The 23,858-nt window shown below is 48.1% G+C and overlaps 1 protein-coding gene across 1 annotated transcript; it reads left to right on the top strand.

The window, feature by feature from the left end:
- The first annotated feature begins 363 nt into the window (after positions 1-363).
- On the top strand, positions 364-22,064 carry LOC121844335 (lethal(2) giant larvae protein homolog 1-like). Its single transcript, XM_042314340.1, has 10 exons — positions 364-411; positions 3,276-3,338; positions 3,527-3,565; positions 4,768-4,812; positions 5,027-5,099; positions 5,899-6,010; positions 17,025-17,080; positions 17,430-17,565; positions 18,880-18,962; positions 21,713-22,064. The coding sequence occupies exons 1-9, from the start codon at positions 364-366 to the stop codon at positions 18,956-18,958; spliced, it is 651 nt and encodes a 216-aa protein (XP_042170274.1). The 3' UTR covers positions 18,959-18,962; positions 21,713-22,064.
- Positions 22,065-23,858: the final 1,794 nt, after the last annotated feature.

Genomic DNA, 23,858 nt, shown 5'->3' with positions numbered 1-23,858 from the left:
CATGTATATCTGTTTAATGTGTGTGTATCTATGTTAATGTGTATCTATGGTAACATGTATATCTCTGTTTAATGTGTGTATCTATCTATGGTAACATGTATATCTCTGTTTAATGTGTCCTATGTTAATGTGTATCGGGGACAATATCTCTGGGAATGTGTGTGTATCTATGTTAATGTCCCGTATCTATGGGCCGTGGATATCCGGGGGTAATGGGAGCGGCTGTGTTAGGCCGTGTATGGGGAAAGAGATATCAGCTGATGCACAGGGCTCCGGTCGTGTCTATGGTCATGTATATCTCTGGACGAAACCAGTGACCAGAACCTGTACCAAGCCTCTCTGGACCTGGCTACTGCTCCAGACATGACTAACCCACACTCTGTCCTCATCGCTTCAGAGGAACAACTCAAGGTACACACACACCTACTCACTAACACACACACTCACCTACTCACACACACACACACACACACACACACACACACACACACACACACACACACACACACACACACACACACACACACACACACACACACACACACACACCTACTCACTAACACACACACACACCTACTCACACACTCACACACACACACACACCTACTCACTAACACACACACTCACCTACTCACTCACACACACACACACACACTACTCACTAACACACACACTCACCTACTCACACACACACACACACACACACACACACACACACACACACACACACACACACACACACCTACTCACTAACACACACACTCACCTACACACACACACACACCTACTCACTAACACACACACACTCTACTCACTAACACACACACACCTACTCACTAACACACACACTCACACACACACACACACACCTACTCACTAACACAAACACACACACACACACACACACACACCTACTCACTAACACACACACTCACCTACTCACACACACACACACACACACACACACACACACACCTACTCACAACACACACACACCTACTCACTAACACACACACACCTACTCACTAACACACACACACCTACTCACTAACACACACACACCTACTCACTAACACACACACACCTACTCACTAACACACACACACCTACTCACTAACACACACACTCACCTACTCACTAACACAAACACACACACACCTACTCACACACACCTACTCACTAACACACACACACCTACTCACTAACACACACACACACACACACACCTACTCACTAACACACACACACTACTCACTAACACACACACACCTACTCACTAACACACACACACCTACTCACTAACACACACACTCACCTACTCACTAACACAAACACACACACACACACACCTACTCACTAACACACACACTCACCTACTCACACACACACACACACACACACCTACTCACTAACACACACACACCTACTCACTAACACACACACACACACACACACTACTCACTAACACACACACACACCTACTCACTAACACACACACCACCTACTCACTAACACACACACACACCTACTCACTAACACACACACACCTACTCACTAACACACACTCACCTACTCACTAACACACACACTCACCTACTCACTAACACAAACACACACACACACACACCTACTCACTAACACACACACTCACCTACTCACACACACACACACACACACCTACTCACTAACACACACACACCTACTCACTAACACAACAGATTTTTTGTGTTGACAGGTGTGTTGTGTTGACAGGTGTATTGTGTTGACAGGTATATTGTGTTGACAGGTGTATTGTGTTGACAGGTATATTGTGTTGACAGGTATATTGTGTTGACAGGTATGTTGTGTTGACAGGTGTATTGTGTTGACAGGTATGTTGTGTTGACAGGTGTATTGTGTTGACAGGTGTGTTGTGTTGACAGGTATATTGTGTTGACAGGTGTATTGTGTTGACAGGTATATTGTGTTGACAGGTGTATTGTGTTGACAGGTGTAATGCGTTGACAGGTATGTTGTGTTGACAGGTGTGTTGTGTTGACAGGTGTGTTGTGTTGACAGGTGTGTTGTGTTGACAGGTGTATTGTGTTGACAGGTGTGTTGTGTTGACAGGTGTATTGTGTTGACAGGTGTGTTGTGTTGACAGGTGTTCAGTCTTCCTGTTGACAGGTGGTTGTGTTGACCAGGTTCAAGCTGACGGCTCATGAGGGTTGTCGTGAGGGTTGCCATGGTGACGGTGTGTTCCACACAGGAGGACTACAGTGAGACCAGTCTGGTCTGTCTGTGTTGACAACCTTGGAGACCTGCACCTGTTTAACGTTGACAGGTAGTGTTGTTTAACGTGTGTCCTACGTGTCCTACGGCCACAGGTAGGGGGAGGGTGTACCTGTTCAACGTGACAGGTAGGGGGAGGGGGTGTACCTGTTTAACCTGCCCTACGTTGGTAGGGGGGGTGTAGTGTACCTGTTTAACTTATCTGCCCTACGTGGTAGGGGGGTTGTGTTTAACGTACAGGCAGGGGGAGGGGGTGTGTGTTGACAGGTGTGTGTGTGTTGCAGTGTGTTGACAGTGTGTGTGTGTGTGTTTTGCAGTGTGTGTGTGTGTGTGTGTGTTGCAGTGTGTGTGTTGACTGTAGGGGGGGTGTACCTGTCTAACGTACCTGCCCTGGCCACAGGTAGGGGGGGTGTAGTGTACCTGTTTAACGTACCTGCCCTACGGCCACAGGCAGGGGGAGGGGGTGTACCTGTTTAACGTAGTGTGTGTGTGTGTGTGTGTGTGTTGACAGGTGTGTGTGTGTGTTTTTTGCAGTGTGTGTGTGTGTGTGTGTGTTGCAGTGTGTGTGTGACTCTGTCTGTAGGGGGGGTGTACCTGTCTAACGTACCTGTGTTGACAGGTAGGGGGTGTAGTGTACCTGTTTGTTGACAGGTGTAGGTTGTGTTGTTTAACCTGCCCTAGGCCACAGGTAGGGGGTGTTGTGTTGCCCTACGGCCACAGGTAGGGGGGGTGTACCTGTTTAACGTACCTGTCCTACGGCCACAGGTGGGGGGGGTGTACCTATTCAACGTGTGCCCTCACGGCCACAGGTAGGGGACAGGTGTACCTGTGTTGACTGCCCTACGGCCACAGGTAGGTGGGTGTGTGTACCTGTTTAAGGTTATCTGCCCTTCAGGTAGGGGGGTATACCTGTTTAACTTACCTGCCCTACGGCCACAGGTAGGTAGGGCGGGGGGGGAGGTGTAGTGTACCTGTTTAAGGTGTACCTGCCCTCACGGCCACAGGTGGGGGTGTACCTGTTTAACGTACCTGCCCTACAGCCACAGGTAGGGGGCCGTGGGCCACAGGTAGGGGTTGTACCTGTTTAACGTACCTGCCCTGGCCACAGGCAGGGGAGGGGGTGTTGACCTGTTTAACGTAGTGTGTGTGTGTGTTGCAGTGTGTGTGTGTGTGTGTGTGTGTGTGTGTTTTTGCAGTGTGTGTGTGTGTGTGTGTGTTGCAGTGTGTGTGTGTTAACCTCTGTCTCTGTCTGTAGGGGGTGTACCTGTCTAACGTACCTGCCCTACGGCCACAGGTAGGGGGTGTAGTGTACCTGTTTAACGTACCTGCCCTACGGCCACAGGCAGGGGGAGGGGGTGTACCTGTTTACGTAGTGTGTGTGTGTGTGTGTGTGTGTGTGTGTGTGTTGCAGTGTGTGTGTGTGTGTGTGTGTTGCAGTGTGTGTGTGTTAACCAGTCTCTGTCTGTAGGGGGGGTGTACCTGTCTAACGACCTGCCCTACGGCCACAGGTAGGGGGGGGTGTAGTGTACCTGTTTAACGAGCCCTACGGCCACAGGTAGGGGGTGTACCTGTTTAACCTACCCTACGCCCACAGGTAGGGGGTGTGACCTGTTTAACCTGCCCTACGGCCACAGGTAGGGGGGTGTACCTGTCTAACGTGCCCTTAGGGGGTGTACCTGTTTAACGTACCTGTCCTACGGCCACAGGTAGGGGGAGGGGGTGTACCTGTTCAACGTACCTGCCCTACGGCCACAGGTAGGGGGAGGGGGTGTACCTGTTTAACCTGCCCTACGGCCACAGGTAGGTAGGGGGGGGGTGTAGTGTACCTGTTTAACTTATCTGCCCTACGGCCACAGGTAGGGGGTATACCTGTTTAACTTACCTGCCCTACGGCCACAGGTAGGTAGGGGGGGGGAGGTGTAGTGTACCTGTTTAACGTACCTGCCCTACGGCCACAGGTGGGGGTGTACCTGTTTAACGTACCTGCCCTACAGCCACAGGTAGGGGGGGCCGTAGGGCCACAGGTAGGGGGGGTTGTACCTGTTTAACGTACCTGCCCTACGGCCACAGGCAGGGGGAGGGGGTGTACCTGTTTAACGTAGTGTGTGTGTGTGTTGCAGTGTGTGTGTGTGTGTGTGTGTGTGTGTGTTTTTTGCAGTGTGTGTGTGTGTGTGTGTGTTGCAGTGTGTGTGTGTGTTAACCTCTGTCTCTGTCTGTAGGGGGGTGTACCTGTCTAACGTACCTGCCCTACGGCCACAGGTAGGGGGGTGTAGTGTACCTGTTTAACCCTGCCCTACGGCCACAGGCAGGGGGAGGGGGTGTACCTGTTTAACGGTGTGTGTGTGTGTTGCAGTGTGTGTGTGTGTGTGTGTGTGTGTGTGTGTGTGTGTTTTTTGCAGTGTGTGTGTGTGTGTGTGTGTTGCAGTGTGTGTGTGTTAACCTCTGTCTCTGTCTGTAGGGGGTGTACCCTAACGCCTGCCCTACGGCCACAGGTAGGGGGGTGTAGTGTACCTGTTTAACGTACCTGCCCTACGGCCACAGGTAGGGGGTGTACCTGTTTAACCTACCCTACGCCCACAGGTAGGGGGGTGTACCTGTTTAACCTGCCCTACGGCCACAGGTAGGGGGGGGGTGTACCTGTCTAACGTACCTGCCCTACGGCCACAGGTAGGGGGGGGTGTACCTGTTTAACGTAGTGTGTGTGTTGCAGTGTGTGTTTTGCAGTGTGTGTGTTAACCTCTGTCTCTGTCTGTAGGTACGTTATGACTGTATCCGTAAAGAGGACATCAGTGGCATCGCTTCCTGTGTCTTCACAAGGAACGGGCAGGGTGAGAACACACACACACACACAGAGACACAACAATATTGTTGATATGCATGTTTCCTTGTGTGTGTGTGTGTGTGTGTGTAGGGTTCTACCTGATCTCTGTGTGTGTGTAGGGTTCTGTGATCTGTGTGTGTGTGTGTAGGGTTCTACCTGATCTGTGTGTGTGTGTGTGTAGGGTTCTACCTGATCTGTGTGTGTGTGTGTGTGTGTGTGTGTGTGTAGGGTTCTACCTGATCTCTCTGTGTGTAGGGTTCTACCTGATCTCTCTGTGTGTGTAGGGTTCTACCTGATCTCTCTCTGTGTGTGTGTAGGGTTCTACCTGATCTCTCTCTGTTTGTGTAGGGTTCTACCTGATCTCTCTCTGTGTGTGTGTGTAGGGTTCTACCTGATCTCTCTCTTTCTCTGTGTGTAGGGTTCTACCTGATCTCTCTCTGTTTGTGTAGGGTTCTACCTGATCTCTCTCTGTGTGTGTAGGGTTCTACCTGATCTCTCTCTTTCTGTGTGTGTAGGGTTCTACCTGATCTCTCTCTCTCTGTGTGTGTAGGGTTCTACCTGATCTCTCTCTCTGTGTGTGTGTAGGGTTCTACCTGATCTCTCTCTTTCTCTCTGTGTGTAGGGTTCTATCTGATCTGTGTGTGTGTGTGTAGGGTTCTACCTGATCTCTCTCTCTCTGTGTGTGTGTAGGGTTCTACCTGATCTCTCTCTCTCTGTGTGTGTAGGGTTCTATCTGTGTGTGTAGGGTTCTATCTGTCTGTGTGTGTGTGTAGGGTTCTACCTGATCTCTCTATCTGTGTGTGTAGGGTTCTACCTGATCTCTCCATCAGAGTACCAGCGTTTCTCCCTGTCAGCTAAAGTCATCACAGAACCTCTGTGTACTGTGGAGCTGGAGAGACCTCTGGAGACACACATCAGGTCACTACACACACTAACACCTCTGGAGACACACACTCTTCTCTTCTGGAGACACACACTCTTCTGGCTGTGCCGGGTGGAGATTATAACAGAACATGGCCAAGATGTTCAAATGTTCATAAATGACCAGCATGGTCAAATAATTATAATCACAGGCAGAACAGTTGAAACTGGAGCAGCAGCATGGCCAGGTGGACTGGGGACAGCAAGGAGTCATCATGTCAGGTAGTCCTGAGGCATGGTCCTAGGGCTCAGGTCAGTTGAAACTGGAACAGCAGCATGGCCAGGTGGACTGGGGACAGCAAGGAGTCATCATGTCAGGTAGTCCTGGGGCATGGTCCTAGGGCTCAGGTCCTCCGAGAGAGAGAAAGAAAGAGAGAATGAGAGAATTAGAGAGAGCACACTTAAATTCACACAGGATACCGGATAGGACAGGAGAAGTACTCCAGATATAACAAACTGACCCTAGCCCCCCGACACATAAACTACTGCAGCATAAATACTGGAGGCTGAGACAGGAGGGGTCAGGAGACACTGTGGCCCCATCCGAGGACACCCCCGGACAGGGCCAAACAGGAAGGATATAACCCCACCCACTTTGCCAAAGCACAGCCCCCACACCACTAGAGGGATATCTTCAACCACCAACTTACCATCCTGAGACAATGCTGAGTATAGCCCACAAAGATCTCCGCCACGGCACAACCCAAGGGGGGGGCGCCAACCCAGACAGGAATATCACATCAGTGACTCAACCCACTCAGGTGACGCACCCCACTCAGGTGACGCACCCCACCCAGGGACGGTATGAAAGAGCCCCAGTAAGCCAGTGACTCATCCCCTGTAATAGGGTTAGAGGCAGAGAATCCCAGTGGAAAGAGGGGAACCGGCCAGGCAGAGACAGCAAGGGCGGTTCGTTGCTCCAGAGCCTTTCCGTTCACCTTCCCACTCCTGGGCCAGACTACACTCAATCATATGACCCACTGAAGAGATAAGTCTTCAGTAAAGACTTAAAGGTTGAGACCGAATCAGAGAGATAGGTAGGAGCAAGCCCATGTAATGCTTTGTAGGTTGGCAGTAATCCTTGGGATGGTCTTGATATGTTCGTCAAAAGAGAGATCAGGGTCCAGAGTAACGCCGAGGTCCTTCACAGTTTTATTTGAGACGACTGTACAACCATTAAGATTAATTGTCAGATTCAACAGAAGATCTCTTTGTTTCTTGGGACCTAGAACAAGCATCTCTGTTTTGTCCGAGTTTAAAAGTAGAACGTTTGCAGCCATCCACTTCCTTATGTCTGAAACACATGCTTCTAGCGAGGGCAATTTTGGGGCTTCACCATGTTTCATTGAAATGTACAGCTGTGTGTCATCCGCATAGGAGTGAAAGTTAACATTATGTTTTCAAATGACATCCCCAAGAGGTAAAATATATAGTGAAAACAATAGTGGTCCTAAAACGGAACCTTGAGGAACACCGAAATTTACAGCTGATTTGTCAGAGGACAAACCATTCACAGAGACAAACTGATATCTTTCCGACAGATAAGATCTAAACCAGGCCAGAACATGTCCGTGTCGACCAATTTGGGATTGCATTCTCTCCAAAAGAATGTGGTGATCGATGGTATCAAAAGCAGCACTAAGGTCTAGGAGCACGAGGACAGATGCAGAGCCTCGGTCTGATGCCATTCAAGGGCCATTTACTACCTTCACAAGTGCAGTCTCAGTGCTATGATGGGGTCTAAAACCAGACTGAAGCATTTCGTATACATTGTTTGTCTTCAGGAAGGCAGTGAGTTGCTGCGCAACAGCCTTTTCTAAAATGTTTGAGAGGAATGGAAGATTCGATATAGGCCGATAGTTTTTAAAATATTTTCTGGGTCAAGGTTTGGCTTTTTCAAGAGAGGCTTTATTACTGCCACTTTTAGTGAGTTTGGTACACATCCGGTGGATAGAGAGCCGTTTATTATGTTCAACATAGGAGGGCCAAGCACAGGAAGCAGCTCTTTCAGTAGTTTAGTTGGAATAGGGTCCAGTATGCAGCTTGAAGGTTTAGAGGCCATGATTATTTTCATCATTGTGTCAAGAGATATAGTACTAAAACACTTGAGCGTCTCTCTTGATCCTAGGTCCTGGGAGAGTTGTGCAGACTCAGGACAACTGAGCTTTGAAGGAATACGCAGATTTAAAGAGGAGTCCGTAATTTGCTTTCTAATAATCATTATCTTTTCCTCAGAGGTTCCTGAATGTATTACTGCTGAAGTGAAAGTCATCCTCTCTTGGGGAATGCTGCTTTTTAGTTAGCTTTACGACAGTATCAAAAAGGAATTTCGGATTGTTCTTATTTTCCTCAATTAAGTTAGAAAAATAGGATGATCGAGCAGCAGTAAGGGCTCTTCTGTACTGCACGGTACTGTCTTTCCAAGCTAGTCGGAAGACCTCCAGCTTGGTGTGGCGCCATTTCCGTTCCAATTTTCTGGAAGCTTGCTTCAGAGCTCGGGTATTTTCTGTGTACCAGGGAGCTAGTTTCTTATGAGAAATGTTTTAAATTTTTAGGGCTGCAACTGTATCTAGGGTATTGCACAAGGTTAAATTGAGTTCCTCAGTTAGGTGGTTAACTGATTTTTGTCCTCTGGCGTCCTTGGGTAGACAGAGGGAGTCTGGAAGGACATCAAGGAATCTTTGTGTTGTCTGTGAATTTATAGCACGACTTTTCATGTTCCTTGGTTGGGGTCTGAGCAGATTATTTGTTGCAATTGCAAACGTAATAAAATGGTGGTCCGATAGTCCAGGATTATGAGGAAAAACATTAAGATCCACAACATTTATTCCATGGGACAAAACTATGTCCAGAGTATGACTGTGACAGTGAGTGGGTCCAGAGACATGTTGGACAAAACCCACTGAGTCGATGATGGCTCCGAAAGCCTTTTGGAGTGGGTCTGTGGACTTTTCCATGTGAATATTAAAGTCAACAAAGATTAGAATATTATCTGCTATGACGACAAGGTCCGATAGGAATTCAGGGCACCCAATGAGGAACGCTGTATACCTCTCGTCCTCACACCTTCTGTCCTCCCCGTCCTCACACCTCCTGTCCTCTCCGTCCTCACACCTCCTGTCTTCTCCCGTCCTCACACCTCCTGTCCTCCCCGTCCTCACACCTCCTGTCCTCCCCGTCCTCACACCTCCTGTCCTCTCCGTCCTCACACCTCCTGTCTTCTCCCATCCTCACACCTCCTGTCCTCACACCTCCTGTCTTCTCCCGTCCTCACACATCCTGTCTTCTCCCGTCCTCACACCTCCTGTCCTCTCCCGTCCCTCACACCTCCTGTCCTCACACCTCCTGTCTTCTCCCGTCCTCACACCTCCTGTCCTCCCCGTCCTCACACCTCCTGTCCTCCCCGTCCTCACACCTCCTGTCCTCCCCGTCCTCACACCTCCTGTCCTCCCCCGTCCTCACACCTCCTGTCCTCCCCCCGTCCTCACACCTCCTGTCCTCCCCCCGTCCTCACACCTCCTGTCCTCCCCCCGTCCTCACACCTCCTGTCCTCCCCCGTCCTCACACCTCCTGTCCTCCCCCGTCCTCCCTGTCCTCCCCCGTCCTCACACCTCCTGTCCTCCCCCGTCCTCACACCTCCTGTCCTCTCCCGTCCTCACACCTCCTGTCCTCCCCCGTCCTCACACCTCCTGTCCTCTCCCGTCCTCACACCTCCTGTCCTCTCCCGTCCTCACACCTCCTGTCCTCTCCCGTCCTCACACATCCTGTCCTCTCCCGTCCTCACACATCCTGTCCTCTCCCGTCCTCACACCTCGTGTCCTCTCCCGTCCCTCACACCTCCTGTCCTCACACCTCCTGTCTTCTCCCGTCCCTCACACCTCCTGTCCTCACACCTCGTGTCCTCTCCCGTCCCTCACACCTCCTGTCCTCACACCTCCTGTCTTCTCCCGTCCCTCACACCTCCTGTCCTCACACTTCCTGTCCTCCCCCGCCCTCACACCTCCTGTCCTCTCCCGTCCTCACACCTCCTGTCCTCACACTTCCTGTCCTCTCCCGTCCCTCACACTTCCTGTCCTCCCCCGTCCTCACACCTCCTGTCCTCCCCCGTCCTCACACTTCCTGTCATCTCCCGTCCTCACACCTCCTGTCCTCTCCCGTCCTCACACCTCCTGTCCTCCCTGTCCTCACACCTCCTGTCCTCACACCTCTCGTCCTCACACCTCCTGTCCTCCCCCGTCCTCACACCTCTCGTCCTCACACCTCCTGTCCTCTCCCGTCCTCACACCTCCTGTCCTCACACCTCCTGTCCTCTCCGTCCTCACACCTCCTGTCCTCTCCGTCCTCACACCTCCTGTCCTCCCCGTCCTCACACCTCCTGTCCTCCCCGTCCTCACACCTCCTGTCCTCCCCGTCCTCACACCTCCTGTCCTCCCACCTCACACCTCTCGTCCTCACACCTCCCGTCCTCTCCCGTCCTCACACCTCCCCGTCCTCACACCTCCTGTCCTCCCCGTCCTCACACCTCCCGTCCTCACACCTCCTGTCCTCCCCGTCCTCACACCTCCTGTCCTCCCCGTCCTCACACCTCCTGTCCTCCCCGTCCTGTCCTCTCCCGTCCTCACACCTTCTGTCCTCACACCTCCTGTCCTCCCCGTCCTCACACCTCCTAGGAAACGTGTCCTGCAGGACAGAGATGAGTGTTTGTGGATGGGAGCGGATGTTCAATATTGCATCGTTAGTTGAAGTGGACCTTATCTACAGTCGTGGCCAAAGGTTTTGAGAATGACACAAATATTAATTTCCGCAAAGCCTGCTGCCTCAGTTTGTATGATGGTAACTTGCATATACTCCAGAATGTTATGAAGAGTGATCAGATGAACTGCAATTAATTGCAAAGACCCTCTTTGCCATGCAAATGAACTGAATCCCTAAAAAACATTTCCACTGCATTTCAGCCCTGCCACAAAAGGACCAGCTGACATCATGTCAGTGATTCTCTCGTTAACACAGGTGTGAGTGTTGACGAGGACAAGGCTCTTCTGGGAAGGCTTTAATATGGAGTTGGTCCCCCTTTGCTGCTATAACAGCCTCCACTCTTCTGGGAAGGCTTTAATATGGAGTTGGACCCCCCTTTGCTGCTATAACAGCCTCCACTCTTCTGGGAAGGCTTTAATATGTTGGTGGACCCCCCTTTGCTGCTATAACAGCCTCCACTCTTCTGGGAAGGCTTTAATATGGAGTTGGACCCCCCTTTGCTGCTATAACATCCTCCACTCTTCTGGGAAGGCATTAATATGGAGTTGGTCCCCCCCTATAACAGCCTCCACTCTTCTGGGCAGGCTTTAATAAGGAGTTGGAACTCCCTTTGCTGCTATAACAGCCTCCACTCTTCTGCGAAGTCATTAATATGGAGTTGGTCCCCTTCTATAACAGCCTCCACTCTTCTGGGAAGGCTTTAATATGGAGTTGGTCCCCCCCTTTGCTGCTATAACAGCCTCCACTCTTCTGGTAAGGCTTTCCACTAGATGTTGGAACATTACTGCTATAAAAGCCTCCACTCTTCTGGGAAGGCTTTCCACTAGATGTAGGAACATTGCTGCTATAACAGCCTCAGCGAAGACATTTATTTAACATTATATCAAATACAGACAGGTAGCGAAGACATTTATTTTACATTTTTGTTTTGCATACGTTTTAATCATTCTAAATTGTTTTCCAAATTAGATTTAAAAAATACATTTTTTTTAAATTGCCTTTTTTTCTTCATAAAATTGATTTGTGTTTAATCAATTGTCGTAATAAAATAAAGAGATTTATGATTTATGACAATCAGTATGACAAACAATATGACAATCAGTCAAATAATATGTCCAACTTAGATATTTCAACGGTTGTATGTATTTTGTTGCCAAGATATAGTTTTACATCCAGAACCTCACTATGTAAACAATTACAAGTGTTCAATATATTCAGTTTCTAGTTCACAAAAATGTTTTAATTCACTTGAAACATCAGGTCTAGAAATCAAGCAGATACACAGATAGAATCTATGGATCAACTGAAAGGAGATCTTTATTGGTCACCGTGAATTTAGAATCTATGGATCATCTGAAAGGAGATCTTTATTGGTCACCGTGAATTTAGAATCTATGGATCATCTGAAAGGAGATCTTTATTGGTCACCGTGAATTTAGAATCTATGGATCATCTGAAAGGAGATCTTTATTGGTCACCGTGAATTTAGAATCTATGGATCATCTGAAAGGAGATCTTTATTGGTCACCGTGAATTTAGAATCTATGGATCATCTGAAAGGAGATCTTCATTGGTCACCGTGAATTTAGAATCTATGGATCATCTGAAAGGAGATCTTTATTGGTCACCGTGAATTTAGAATCTATGGATCATCTGAAAGGAGATCTTTATTGGTCACCGTGAATTTAGAATCTATGGATCATCTGAAAGGAGATCTTTATTGGTCATCGTGAATTTAGAATCTATGGAACATCTGAAAGGAGATCTTCATTGGTCACCGTGAATTTAGAATCTATGGATCATCTGAAAGGAGATCTTCATTGGTCACCGTGAATTTAGAATCTATGGATCATCTGAAAGGAGATCTTCATTGGTCACTGTGAATTTAGAATCTATGGATCATCTGGAAGGAGATCTTTATTGGTCACCGTGAATTTAGAATCTATGGATCATCTGAAAGGAGATCTTTATTGGTCACCGTGAATTTAGAATCTATGGATCATCTGAAAGGAGATCTTCATTGGTCACTGTGAATTTAGAATCTATGGATCATCTGAAAGGAGATCTTTATTGGTCACCGTGAATTTAGAATCTATGGATCATCTGAAAGGAGATCTTTATTGGTCACCGTGAATTTAGAATCTATGGATCATCTGAAAGGAGATCTTCATTGGTCACTGTGAATTTAGAATCTATGGATCATCTGAAAGGAGATCTTTATTGGTCACCGTGAATTTAGAATCTATGGATCATCTGAAAGGAGATCTTTATTGGTCACCGTGAATTTAGAATCTATGGATCATCTGAAAGGAGATCTTTATTGGTCACCGTGAATTTAGAATCTATGGATCATCTGAAAGGAGATCTTCATTGGTCACTGTGAATTTTGAATCTATGGATCATCTGAAAGGAGATCTTTATTGGTCACCGTGAATTTAGAATCTATGGATCATCTGAAAGGAGATCTTTATTGGTCACCATGAATTTGTGTGGTGCCCGTTTTTCATCAAACGATGAAGCCCAACAAAATATCGCAGAGGGAATAGACTTTCCTGTAGAAAATATCCCCTTAATAAACGATTTGTTGAATTTCTTATCTAGTAAACCTAAGCCGTTCACCTGGATATCGCTTACAATCGGAGATATTCCCAAATTATTCTGAAGTAAAGTTTTTATCCCACTAGGTATAGCTTTAATAACATATTCCTTGCTTGAAATCTCAAAAGTTGTATCTTTCCATAAATTATCTCCGCGTAAATAGATTCCTTCTAATACGAACTAATTGTCTGACAAGGGCAATGTTTTTCAAGAACCAGTTACGGTAAAATAACATCTAGTTTCTATTTTAATATCGACCCATTATTCCCTAACCCATTATTCCCTAACCCATTATTCCCTAACCCATTATTCCCTAACCCATTATTCCCTAACCCATTATTCCCTAACCCATTCATATAAAACATTTGAGGTGAAGAGTTGGAGTTTTATACAGAAAAGCACATTAAAGCTTTTGATTTGATTTGTGAAAAGCCGCAGGAAGTTTACCTCCACGATATAGTTTATATAGGCCCCAATGTCACAGGAAGTTTACCTCCACAATATAGGGACATTGTAGAAGTACAATATTGATATTAATTGAGCTTTCTGAAAAAACAAAGTGAGGTATATTCCAGAAGCGAAGAGGATTTTTTAAAGTACCTTTTTTAACCCGTTTTAAGACAGTTGACTTTTGATAATTTTAACTTTCTAATTGAAGAGACTGAAGCCTGAGACATTTAGACGGCCGTCACAAACCCTGTTGGTTATAACATTTCTTTATATATTGTGGCTTGTTTTTCCATATGAAGTTGTACAACAGCCCATCTAAGGTACAGCAAGTGGATTTGGGAATGTCAATAGACGAAGAAAAAAAAATAGGAGATAGGGGCGGCAGGTAGTGTTTAGAGCGTTGGACTAGTAACCGAAAGGTTGCTGGATATCGAATCCCCAAGCTGACAAGGTAAAAAGCTGTCGTTCTGCCCCTGAACAAGACAGTTAACCCACTGTTCCTAGGCCGTCATTGAAAATATGAATCTGTTCTTAACTGACTTGCCTAGTTAAAATAAAGGTTAAAATAAAATTGCCCCTCAGCTTTCAATTAAAGCCCCCCCCTTGAAGACCTAAATCCGTAACCATGAGGATATTTTTTTGTTGTTGATAGATTCAGTTACAGGATTCTAATTAAGATCATTCACAGCCTTAAGTTTTCAGACATGTCACAGTATATCTTTCTGAGATGTTACAATCTGCCGGATTGATCTGCTTCTTTCAGAACAAACATCTCACATGTTGGAAAAATTTAAAACCAAACCTGAGATTTTAGAGAACTGCTTCACAACATCCAATGCTTATCTAGTTTGTGTCACAGTTTGTATTTTAATGAGGAGTCATCCACCTGTTGGGGTATCTTGATATCTACCACCTGTTGGGGTATCTTGATCTCTCTGGAATGTAATGCCTCCAGATTGACTTTGATAAACTAATGAGCATAAGGTTTGAGATGAAAAAAATGTAAATAAAAAATTTGCAACAAAAAAAAGGTGAGATTGGACAACTTTGTCGTGTTCCTTTGTAAAACGTTAAACCTTGTTCCATGACAGTTTGATACAGCTGTTCCATTATACCGAGTTCTAACAGCATCAACAACAAAAATGACCGAACTTCAAATGCTTAAGACAATCAAAGATAAAACTGTGACTTACTGTATATATCAAATGCTTAATGAAAATCCCCCAAAATAAGATAACAGGGAAGTCATCCGATAGATCACAATACTCAACCAAGTCTAACACCAGCCTCAGATTATTAGATATATGGCGCCCTTTCATAAACCCTGATTGACATTCATAAATCAGATCATTCAAGCACCACTTTAACCTTTTTCTGCAAAGATTGAGGCTATACTTTTGTAGTGGTTATTTAGGAGTGTCAATCTATAATGCAACCGCTGTGTCAGATTTCAAAAAAACTTTACGGAAAAAGCAAACCCTGCAATAATCTGAGTACAGTCAGACCACAAAGCAGCCAAAAAGATATCCACCATATTGTGTAGTCAACATTAGTCAGAAATAACATGATAAATATTCACTTACCTTTGATGATCTTCATCAGAATGCACTCCCAGGAATCCCAGTTCCACAATAAATGTTTGATTTGTTTGATAAAGTTCATCATTTATGTCCAAATAGCTTCTTGTTAGGGCGTTTGGTAAACAAATCCAAACGCGCGTGCAGGTCCAGCTGAACGTCGGACGAAAAGTTCAAAAAGTTATATTACAGGTCGTAGAAACTTGTCAAACTAAGTATAGAATCAATCTTTAGGATGTTTTTATCATAAATCTTCAATAAAGTTACAACCCGGAGAATTCCATTGTCTGTAGAAAAGCAATGGAACGAGAGCTAACTCTGTTGTGACTGCACGTCACGAGCCTGTGGCACTCGGCCAGACACCTCAATCCCCTCTCATTCAGCCCCCTCTCATTCAGCCTGTGGCACTCGGCCAGACACCTCAATCCCCTCTCATTCAGCCCCCTCTCATTCAGCCTGTGGCACTCGGCCAGACACCTCAATCCCCTCTCATTCAGCCCCCTCTCATTCAGCCTGTGGCACTCGGCCAGACACCTCAATCCCCTCTCATTCAGCTCCCTCTCATTCAGCCTGTGGCACTCGGCCAGACACCTCAATCCCCTCTCATTCAGCCCCCTCTCATTCAGCCTGTGGCACTCGGCCAGACACCTCAATCCCCTCTCATTCAGCCCCCTCTCATTCAGCCTGTGGCACTCGGCCAGACACCTCAATCCCCTCTCATTCAGCCCCCTCTCATTCAGCCTGTGGCACTCGGCCAGACACCTCAATCCCCTCTCATTCAGCCCCCTCTCATTCAGCCTGTGGCACTCGGCCAGACACCTCAATCCCCTCTCATTCAGCCCCCTCTCATTCAGCCTGTGGCACTCGGCCAGACACCTCAATCCCCTCTCATTCAGCCCCCTCTCATTCAGCCTGTGGCACTCGGCCAGACACCTCAATCCCCTCTCATTCAGCCCCCTCTCATTCAGCCTGTGGCACTCGGCCAGACACCTCAATCCCCTCTCATTCAGCCCCCTCTCATTCAGCCTGTGGCACTCGGCCAGACACCTCAATCCCCTCTCATTCAGCCCCCTCTCATTTAGCCTGTGGCACTCGGCCAGACACCTCAATCCCCTCTCATTCAGCCGCCTCTCATTCAGCCTGTGGCACTCGGCCAGACACCTCAATCCCCTCTCATTCAGCCCCCTCTCATTCAGCCCCCTCTCATTCAGCCCCCTCTCATTCACCTCACAGTAGAAGCCTCAAACAAAGTTCTAAAGACTGTTATCTGCTGTTCTTTATGCCCTTTTCACGCCATTGTTTCCTGGACCGTATGAAGGCTCCTCTAGCCTTGTAAAATCATTCAATTTAGCTTCCTCATTAAGATCAAGATGCTCAATTTTAATTTATTTATCCTTTATTTAACTAGGCAAGTCAGTTTAGAACAAATTCTTATTTTCAATGACGGCCTAGGAACAGTGGGTTAACTGCCTTGTTCAGGGGCAGAACGACACCTTTTACCTTGTCAGCTCTGGGATTTGATCTAGAAACCTTTGCGGTTACTGGTCCAACGCGCTAACCACTAGGCTACGCCGCCCCAGTATCAACAACACAGTGAGCTACTGCTCTGATGCTGTTCTCTGTCTCCATAGCGACGACGCAGCCATACCTCTCCGGGCCAACGGAACTCACCGGAACCAGGCTGAAGGTACGTGGAACGCTTCTCATTGGTCCTTCTGCTAATGTAACGGATGTGAAACGGCTAGCTTAGTTAGCGGAGCGCGCTAAATAGCGTTTCAATCAGTGACGTCACTTGCTCTGAGACCTTGAAGTAGTAGTTCCCCTTGCTCTGCAAGGGCCGTGGCTTTTGTGGAGCGATGGGTAACGATGCTTCGAGGGTGACTGTTGTTGATGTGTGCAGAGGGTCCCTGGTTCGCGCCCGGGTATGGGCGAGGGGACGGTCTAAAGTTATACTGTTACACTAACAGTTACTAGCTGGCTGTCAATCAATCCCCTTTCACATTGCCTCAGTCTGACCTCTAACCCCTGACCCCCAGGGTTAACCGAGGACCCCCAGTGTGGCCTGTCCTCCCCGCCTCCCCTCTCCCCTCTGGACTCCCCCCTCAGCATGGCTGACGTCAGCCTGGACACCACCGGAGAACTCACTGTAGAGGACGTCAGGGACTTCCTCACGTAAGATATTACAACAACACGTCATTTAACAGACGTTCTTATCCAGAGACTTAGTTACAATAACACGTCATTTATCAGACGTTCTTATCCAGAGACTCAGTTACAATAACATGTTAGTCATTTAACAGACGTTCTTATCCAGAGACTCAGTTATATTAACACGTCATTTAACAGACGTTCTTATCCAGAGACTCAGTTACATTAACATGTCATTTAACAGACGTTCTTATCCAGAGACTCAGTTATATTAACATGTTAGTCATTTAACAGACGTTCTTATCCAGAGACTCAGTTATATTAACATGTTAGTCATTTAACAGAATCGTCCTTGACTAAGGCCTCGTCTGTCTCTAGTGTTATAACAGAATCATCCTTAACTAAGGCCTCGTCTGTCTCTAGTGTGGATGTAATCACGGTCACCTGGTGAGGTTAGCATAGGGCTAAATGTGCCAGGTTACGTAATGGGAACAGCTAGCGTAGGGCTAAATGTGCCTGGTTATGTAATGGGAACAGCTAGCGTAGGGCTAAATATGCCTGGTTATGTAATGGGAACAGCCAGCGTAGGGCTAAATGTGCCTGGTTATGTAATGGGAACAGCTAGCGTAGGGCTAAATGTGCCTGGTTATGTAATGGGAACAGCTAGCGTAGGGCTAAATGTGCCAGGTTACGTAATGGGAACAGCTAGCGTAGGGCTAAATGTGCCTGGTTATGTAATGGGAACAGCTAGCATAGGGCTAAATGTGCCTGGTTATGTAATGGGAACAGCTAGCGTAGGGCTAAATGTGCCAGGTTATGTAATGGGAACAGCTAGCGTAGGGCTAAATGTGCCTGGTTATGTAATGGGAACAGCTAGCGTAGGGCTAAATGTGCCAGGTTATGTAATGGGAACAGCTAGCGTAGGGCTAAATGTGCCTGGTTATGTAATGGGAACAGCTAGCGTAGGGCTAAATGTGCCTGGTTATGTAATGGGAACAGCTAGCGTAGGGCTAAATGTGCCTGGTTATGTAATGGGAACAGCTAGCGTAGGGCTAAATGTGCCTGGTTATGTAATGGGAACAGCTAGCATGTAGCCTTTGATCACATGCGTCTGTGTCAATGATTTTAATTGGCTGATGCTTAAACGTAAACTTCTAATATTCGTAAGTATGGACCCCTAGGTTCTTGGAAAATGGGCAGGGACACACTAGCACAAATACATGGTCATTTTATTTGTGTGTGTGTGTGTATGTGTGTATGTGTATGTGTATGTGGTGTGTGTGTGTGTGTGTGTGTGTGTGTGTGTGTGTGTGTGTGTGTGTGTGTGTGTGTGTGTAGTTCCGTGGACGAGGTAGAGAATAACTTGAGGAACATCACAGAGGAGGACGGATGCTCTCTAGGAGTCCTGATCACCTGACCAGGTAACGACACACACCACTATACACGTTATACACACACATTATACCCCCTACCCCAGGGTTCCCCTCGTTATACCCCCTACCCCAGGGTTCCCCTCGTTATACCCCCTACCCCAGGGTTCTCCTCACTATACCCCCCTACCCCAGGGTTCTCCCACTATACCCCCTACCCCAGGGTTCTCCTCATTTACCCCCATACCCCAGGGTTCTCCACATTATACCCCCATACCCCAGGGTTCTCCTCATTATACCCCCTACCCTCATTATACCCCTTATCCCAGGGTTCTCCTCATTATACCCCCTACCCTCATTATACCCCTTATCCCAGGGTTCTCCTCATTATAACCCCATACCCCAGGGTTCTCCTCATTATACCCCCTACCCTCATTATACCCCTTATCCCAGGGTTCTCCTCATTATACCCAGGGTTCTCCTCATTATACCCCCTACCCCAGGGTTCTCCTCATTATACCCCCTACCCCAGGGTTCTCCTCATTATACCCAGGGTTCTCTTCATTATACCCAGGGTTCTTCTCATTATACCCCCTACCCCAGGGTTCTCGTCATTATAACCCCTACCCCAGGGTTCTCCTCATTATACCCCCTACCCCAGGGTTCTCTTCATTATACCCAGGGTTCTCCTCATTATACCCCCTACCCCAGGGTTCTCCTCATTATAACCCCTACCCCAGGGTTCTCCTCATTATACCCCCTACCCCAGGGTTCTCCTCATTATACCCAGGGTTCTCCTCATTATACCCCCTACCCCAGGGTTCTCCTCATTATACCCAGGGTTCTCCTCATTATACCCCCTACCCCAGGGTTCTCCTCATTATACCCAGGGTTCTCCTCATTATACCCCCTACCCCAGGGTTCTCCTCATTATACCCCCTACCCCAGGATTCTCCTCTTTATACCCCCTACCCTCATTATACCCCTTATCCCAGGGTTCTCCTCATTATACCCAGGGTTCTCCTCGTTATACCCCCTACCCCAGGGTTCTCCTCATTATACCCCCTACCCCAGGGTTCTCCTCTTTATACCCCCTACCCTCATTATACCCCTTATCCCAGGGTTCTCCTCATTATACCCAGGGTTCTCCTCGTTATACCCCCTACCCCAGGGTTCTCCTCATTATACCCCATGCCCCAGGGTTCTCCTCATTATACCCCCTACCCCAGGGTACTCCTCATTATACCCCAACTGTAATTATGTTCCGGCCCCCTGACCATCAGCTCTCTAGCTCTCCCCCTCTCTAGCTCTCCCCCTCTCTAGCTCTCCTCCCCCCTCTCTAGCTCTTCTCTCCCACCCCTCTCTAGCTCTTCTCTCCCACCCCTCTCTAGCTCTTCCCCCTCTCTAGCTCTCCCCCTCTCTAGCTCTTCTCTCCCACCCCTCTCTAGCTCTCCCCCTCTCTAGCTCTCCCCCCCCCTCTCTAGCTCTCTCTCCCCCTCTCTAGCTCTTCTCTCCCACCCCTCTCTAGCTCTTCTCTCCCACCCCTCTCTAGCTCTTCTCTCCCACCCCTCTCTAGCTCTTCTCTATCACCCCTCTATAACTCTCCTCTCCCACCCCTCTCTAGCTCTTCTCTCCCACCCCTCTCTAGCTCTTCTCTCCCACCCCTCTCTAGCTCTCCTCCCCCCTCTCTAGCTCTTCTCTCCCACCCCTCTCTAGCTCTTCTCTCCCACCCCTCTCTAGCTCTTCTCTCCCACCCCTCTCTAGCTCTTCTCTCCCACCCCTCTCTAGCTCTTCTCTCCCACCCCTCTCTAGCTCTTCTCTCCCACCCCTCTCTAGCTCTTCTCTCCCACCCCTCTCTAGCTCTTCTCTCCCACCCCTCTCTAGCTCTTCTCTTCTCTAGCTCTTCTCTCCCACCCCTCTCTAGCTCTTCTCTCCCACCCCTCTCTAGCTCTTCTCTCCCACCCCTCTCTAGCTCTTCTCTCCCACCCCTCTCTAGCTCTTCTCTCCCACCCCTCTCTAGCTCTTCTCTCCCACCCCCCCTCTCTAGCTCTTCTCTCCCACCCCTCTCTAGCTCTCCTCTCCCACCCCTCTCTAGCTCTTCTCTCCCACCCCTCTCTAGCTCTTCTCTCCCACCCCTCTCTAGCTCTTCTCTCCCACCCCTCTCTAGCTCTTCTCTCCCACCCCTCTCTAGCTCTTCTCTCCCACCCCTCTCTAGCTCTTCTCTCCCACCCCTCTCTAGCTCTTCTCTCCCACCCCTCTCTAGCTCTTCTCTCCCACCCCTCTCTAGCTCTTCTCTCCCACCCCTCTCTAGCTCTTCTCTCCCACCCCTCTCTAGCTCTTCTCTCTCACCCCTCTCTAGCTCTTCTCTCCCACCCCTCTCTAGCTCTCCTCTCTCACCCCTCTCTTGTTCTCCCCTCTCTCCCCCTCTCTAGCTCTCCTCTCTCCCCCTCTCTAGCTCTCCTCTCCCCTCTCTAGCTCCCCCCTCTCTAGCTCTCCTCTCCCCCTCTCTAGCTCTCCTCTCCCATCTCTAGCTCCCCTCTCTCCCCCTCTCTAGCTCTCCTCTCCCCTCTCTCCTCTCTCCCCCCTCTCTAGCTCTCCTCTCTAGCTCTCTTCTCTCTTCCTTAAATATCTAGTCTGTTGCCCTCTGGTGGACACATCATGTGACCATTCCATTTCCATCCCAGAGATGCTAGAAGGCCAAGTGTGTTGATGTCTGTCTGTCCACCAGGTCTGTCTGTGTTGAGGAGTAAAACCTGCTCTGTTCCAGACCTACTATAGATGTCTGTCTGTCTGTCCACCAGGTCTGTCTGTGTTGTGGGAGCATCTGGACTACAGACAGACATCATGTGATGCTACCTGCCACTCCTCCTCCTCTCATCCCCCCCATCACGGCCTTTCAGTCCTGGGGTTGTTGGACTGACCATGTGACCACTTCGGCTACTGAGGACAGGACTGAAGAACGTCATGATGAACTGTTCTAACCACTAACACACTACACCTGGTCAACACGTTGGGATGGACCTCCTCTTCATCCCTCCTCTTACTCCCTCCTCCATCCCTCCTCTATCCTTACTTCATCCATCCCTTCATCCCTCCTCCATCCCTACCTCACTCCTCCATCCCTCCTCTATCCTTACTTCATCCCTACTTCATCCCTCCCTTCATCCCTACTTCATCCCTCCTCCATCCCTCCCTTCATCCCTACTTCATCCCTCCTCCATCCCTCCCTCCCTACTTCATCCCTCTATCCTTACTTCATCCATCCCTCCTTCATCCCTCCATCCCTCCTCTATCCTTACTTCATCCATCCCTTCATCCCTCCTCCATCCCTCCTCCATCCCTCCTTCATCCCTCCTCTATCCCTCCTTCATCCCTCCTTCATCCCTCCTCTATCCCTACTTCATCCATCCCTCCTCTATCCCTACTTCATCCCTCCTCCATCCCGCCCTCCTTCATCCCTCCTCTATCCCTCCTTCATCCCTCCTCTATCCCTCCTTCATCCATCCTCTATCCCTCTCTCCCTCTATCCCTACTTCATCCATCCCTCCTCTATCCCTACTTCATCCCTCCTCCATCCCTCCCTCCTTCATCCCTCCTCTATCCCTACTTCATCCCTCCCTCCATCTCTCAGCCCTTCAACTGTGAACATGGAGGGATGAAGGTATAAGTTAATGTTGAGTAGAGAGATGCCTAACACAGTATTACCTTTCCCCAGTATTACATGTTATTAACATGAAGGAACTAACCACGAAGGCTTTTCTATTGATGATGTTGCTATAGATACACTATGTTTTCTATACGTCTGATAAATGCTATTTTATATTCTAGGTAGTCTGGAGCGCTAAGCTAACGGTCTGTCTAGAGCTAACGGTTAGCTAACTGTCTAGAGCTAACGGTTAGCTAACTGTCTAGAGCTAACGGTTAGCTAACTGTCTAGAGCTAACGGTTAGCTAACTGTCTAGAGCTAACGGTTAGCTAACTGTCTAGAGCTAACGGTTAGCTAACTGTCTAGAGCTAACGGTTAGCTAACGGTTAGCTAACTGTCTAGAGCTAACGGTTAGCTAACTCACTGTCTAGAGCTAACGGTTAGCTAACTGTCTAGAGCTAACGGTTAGCTAACTTTCTAGAGCTAACGGTTAGCTAACGGTTAGCTAACTGTCTAGAGCTAACGGTTAGCTAACTGTTAGCTAACTGTCTAGAGCTAACGGTTAGCTAACTGTCTAGCTAACGGTTAGCTAACTGTCTAGAGCTAACGTTAGCTAACTGTCTAGAGCTAACGGTTAGCTAACTGTCTAGAGCTAACGGTTAGCTAACTGTCTAGAGCTAACGGTTAGCTAACTCACTGTCTAGAGCTAACGGTTAGCTAACTGTCTAGAGCTAACGGTTAGCTAACTTTCTAGAGCTAACGGTTAGCTAACGGTTAGCTAACTGTCTAGAGCTAACGGTTAGCTAACTGTTAGCTAACTGTCTAGAGCTAACGGTTAGCTAACTGTCTAGAGCTAACGGTTAGCTAACTCTCTGTCTAGAGCTAACGGTTAGTTAACTCTCTGTCTAGAGCTAACGGTTAGTTAACTCTCTGTCTAGAGCTAACGGTTAGCTAACTGCTACCTGTCAATGGCTAACGGTTAGCTAACTGCTACCTGTCAATAGCTAACGGTTAGCTAACTGCTACCTGTCAAGAGCTAACGGTTAGTTTTAACTGCTACCTGTCAAGAGCTGTCTAGATCCAACTGTCTGTCTAGAGCTAACGGTTAGCTAACTGCTACCTGTCTAGAGCTAACGGTTAGCTAACTGCTACCTGTCAAGAGCATGTCTAGATCCAACTGTCTGTCTAGAGCTAACGGTTAGTTAACTCTCTGTCTAGAGCTAACGGTTAGCTAACTGCTACCTGTCAATGGCTAACGGTTAGCTAACTGCTACCTGTCAATAGCTAACGGTTAGCTAACT

The sequence above is a fragment of the Oncorhynchus tshawytscha genome, unplaced genomic scaffold, assembly GCF_018296145.1.
Source record: "Oncorhynchus tshawytscha isolate Ot180627B unplaced genomic scaffold, Otsh_v2.0 Un_contig_3145_pilon_pilon, whole genome shotgun sequence".
Taxonomy (NCBI): Eukaryota; Metazoa; Chordata; class Actinopteri; order Salmoniformes; family Salmonidae; genus Oncorhynchus; species Oncorhynchus tshawytscha.
The sequence above is the reverse complement of the archived record's forward strand: the minus strand, read 5'-3'. Positions and strand labels throughout refer to the sequence as shown.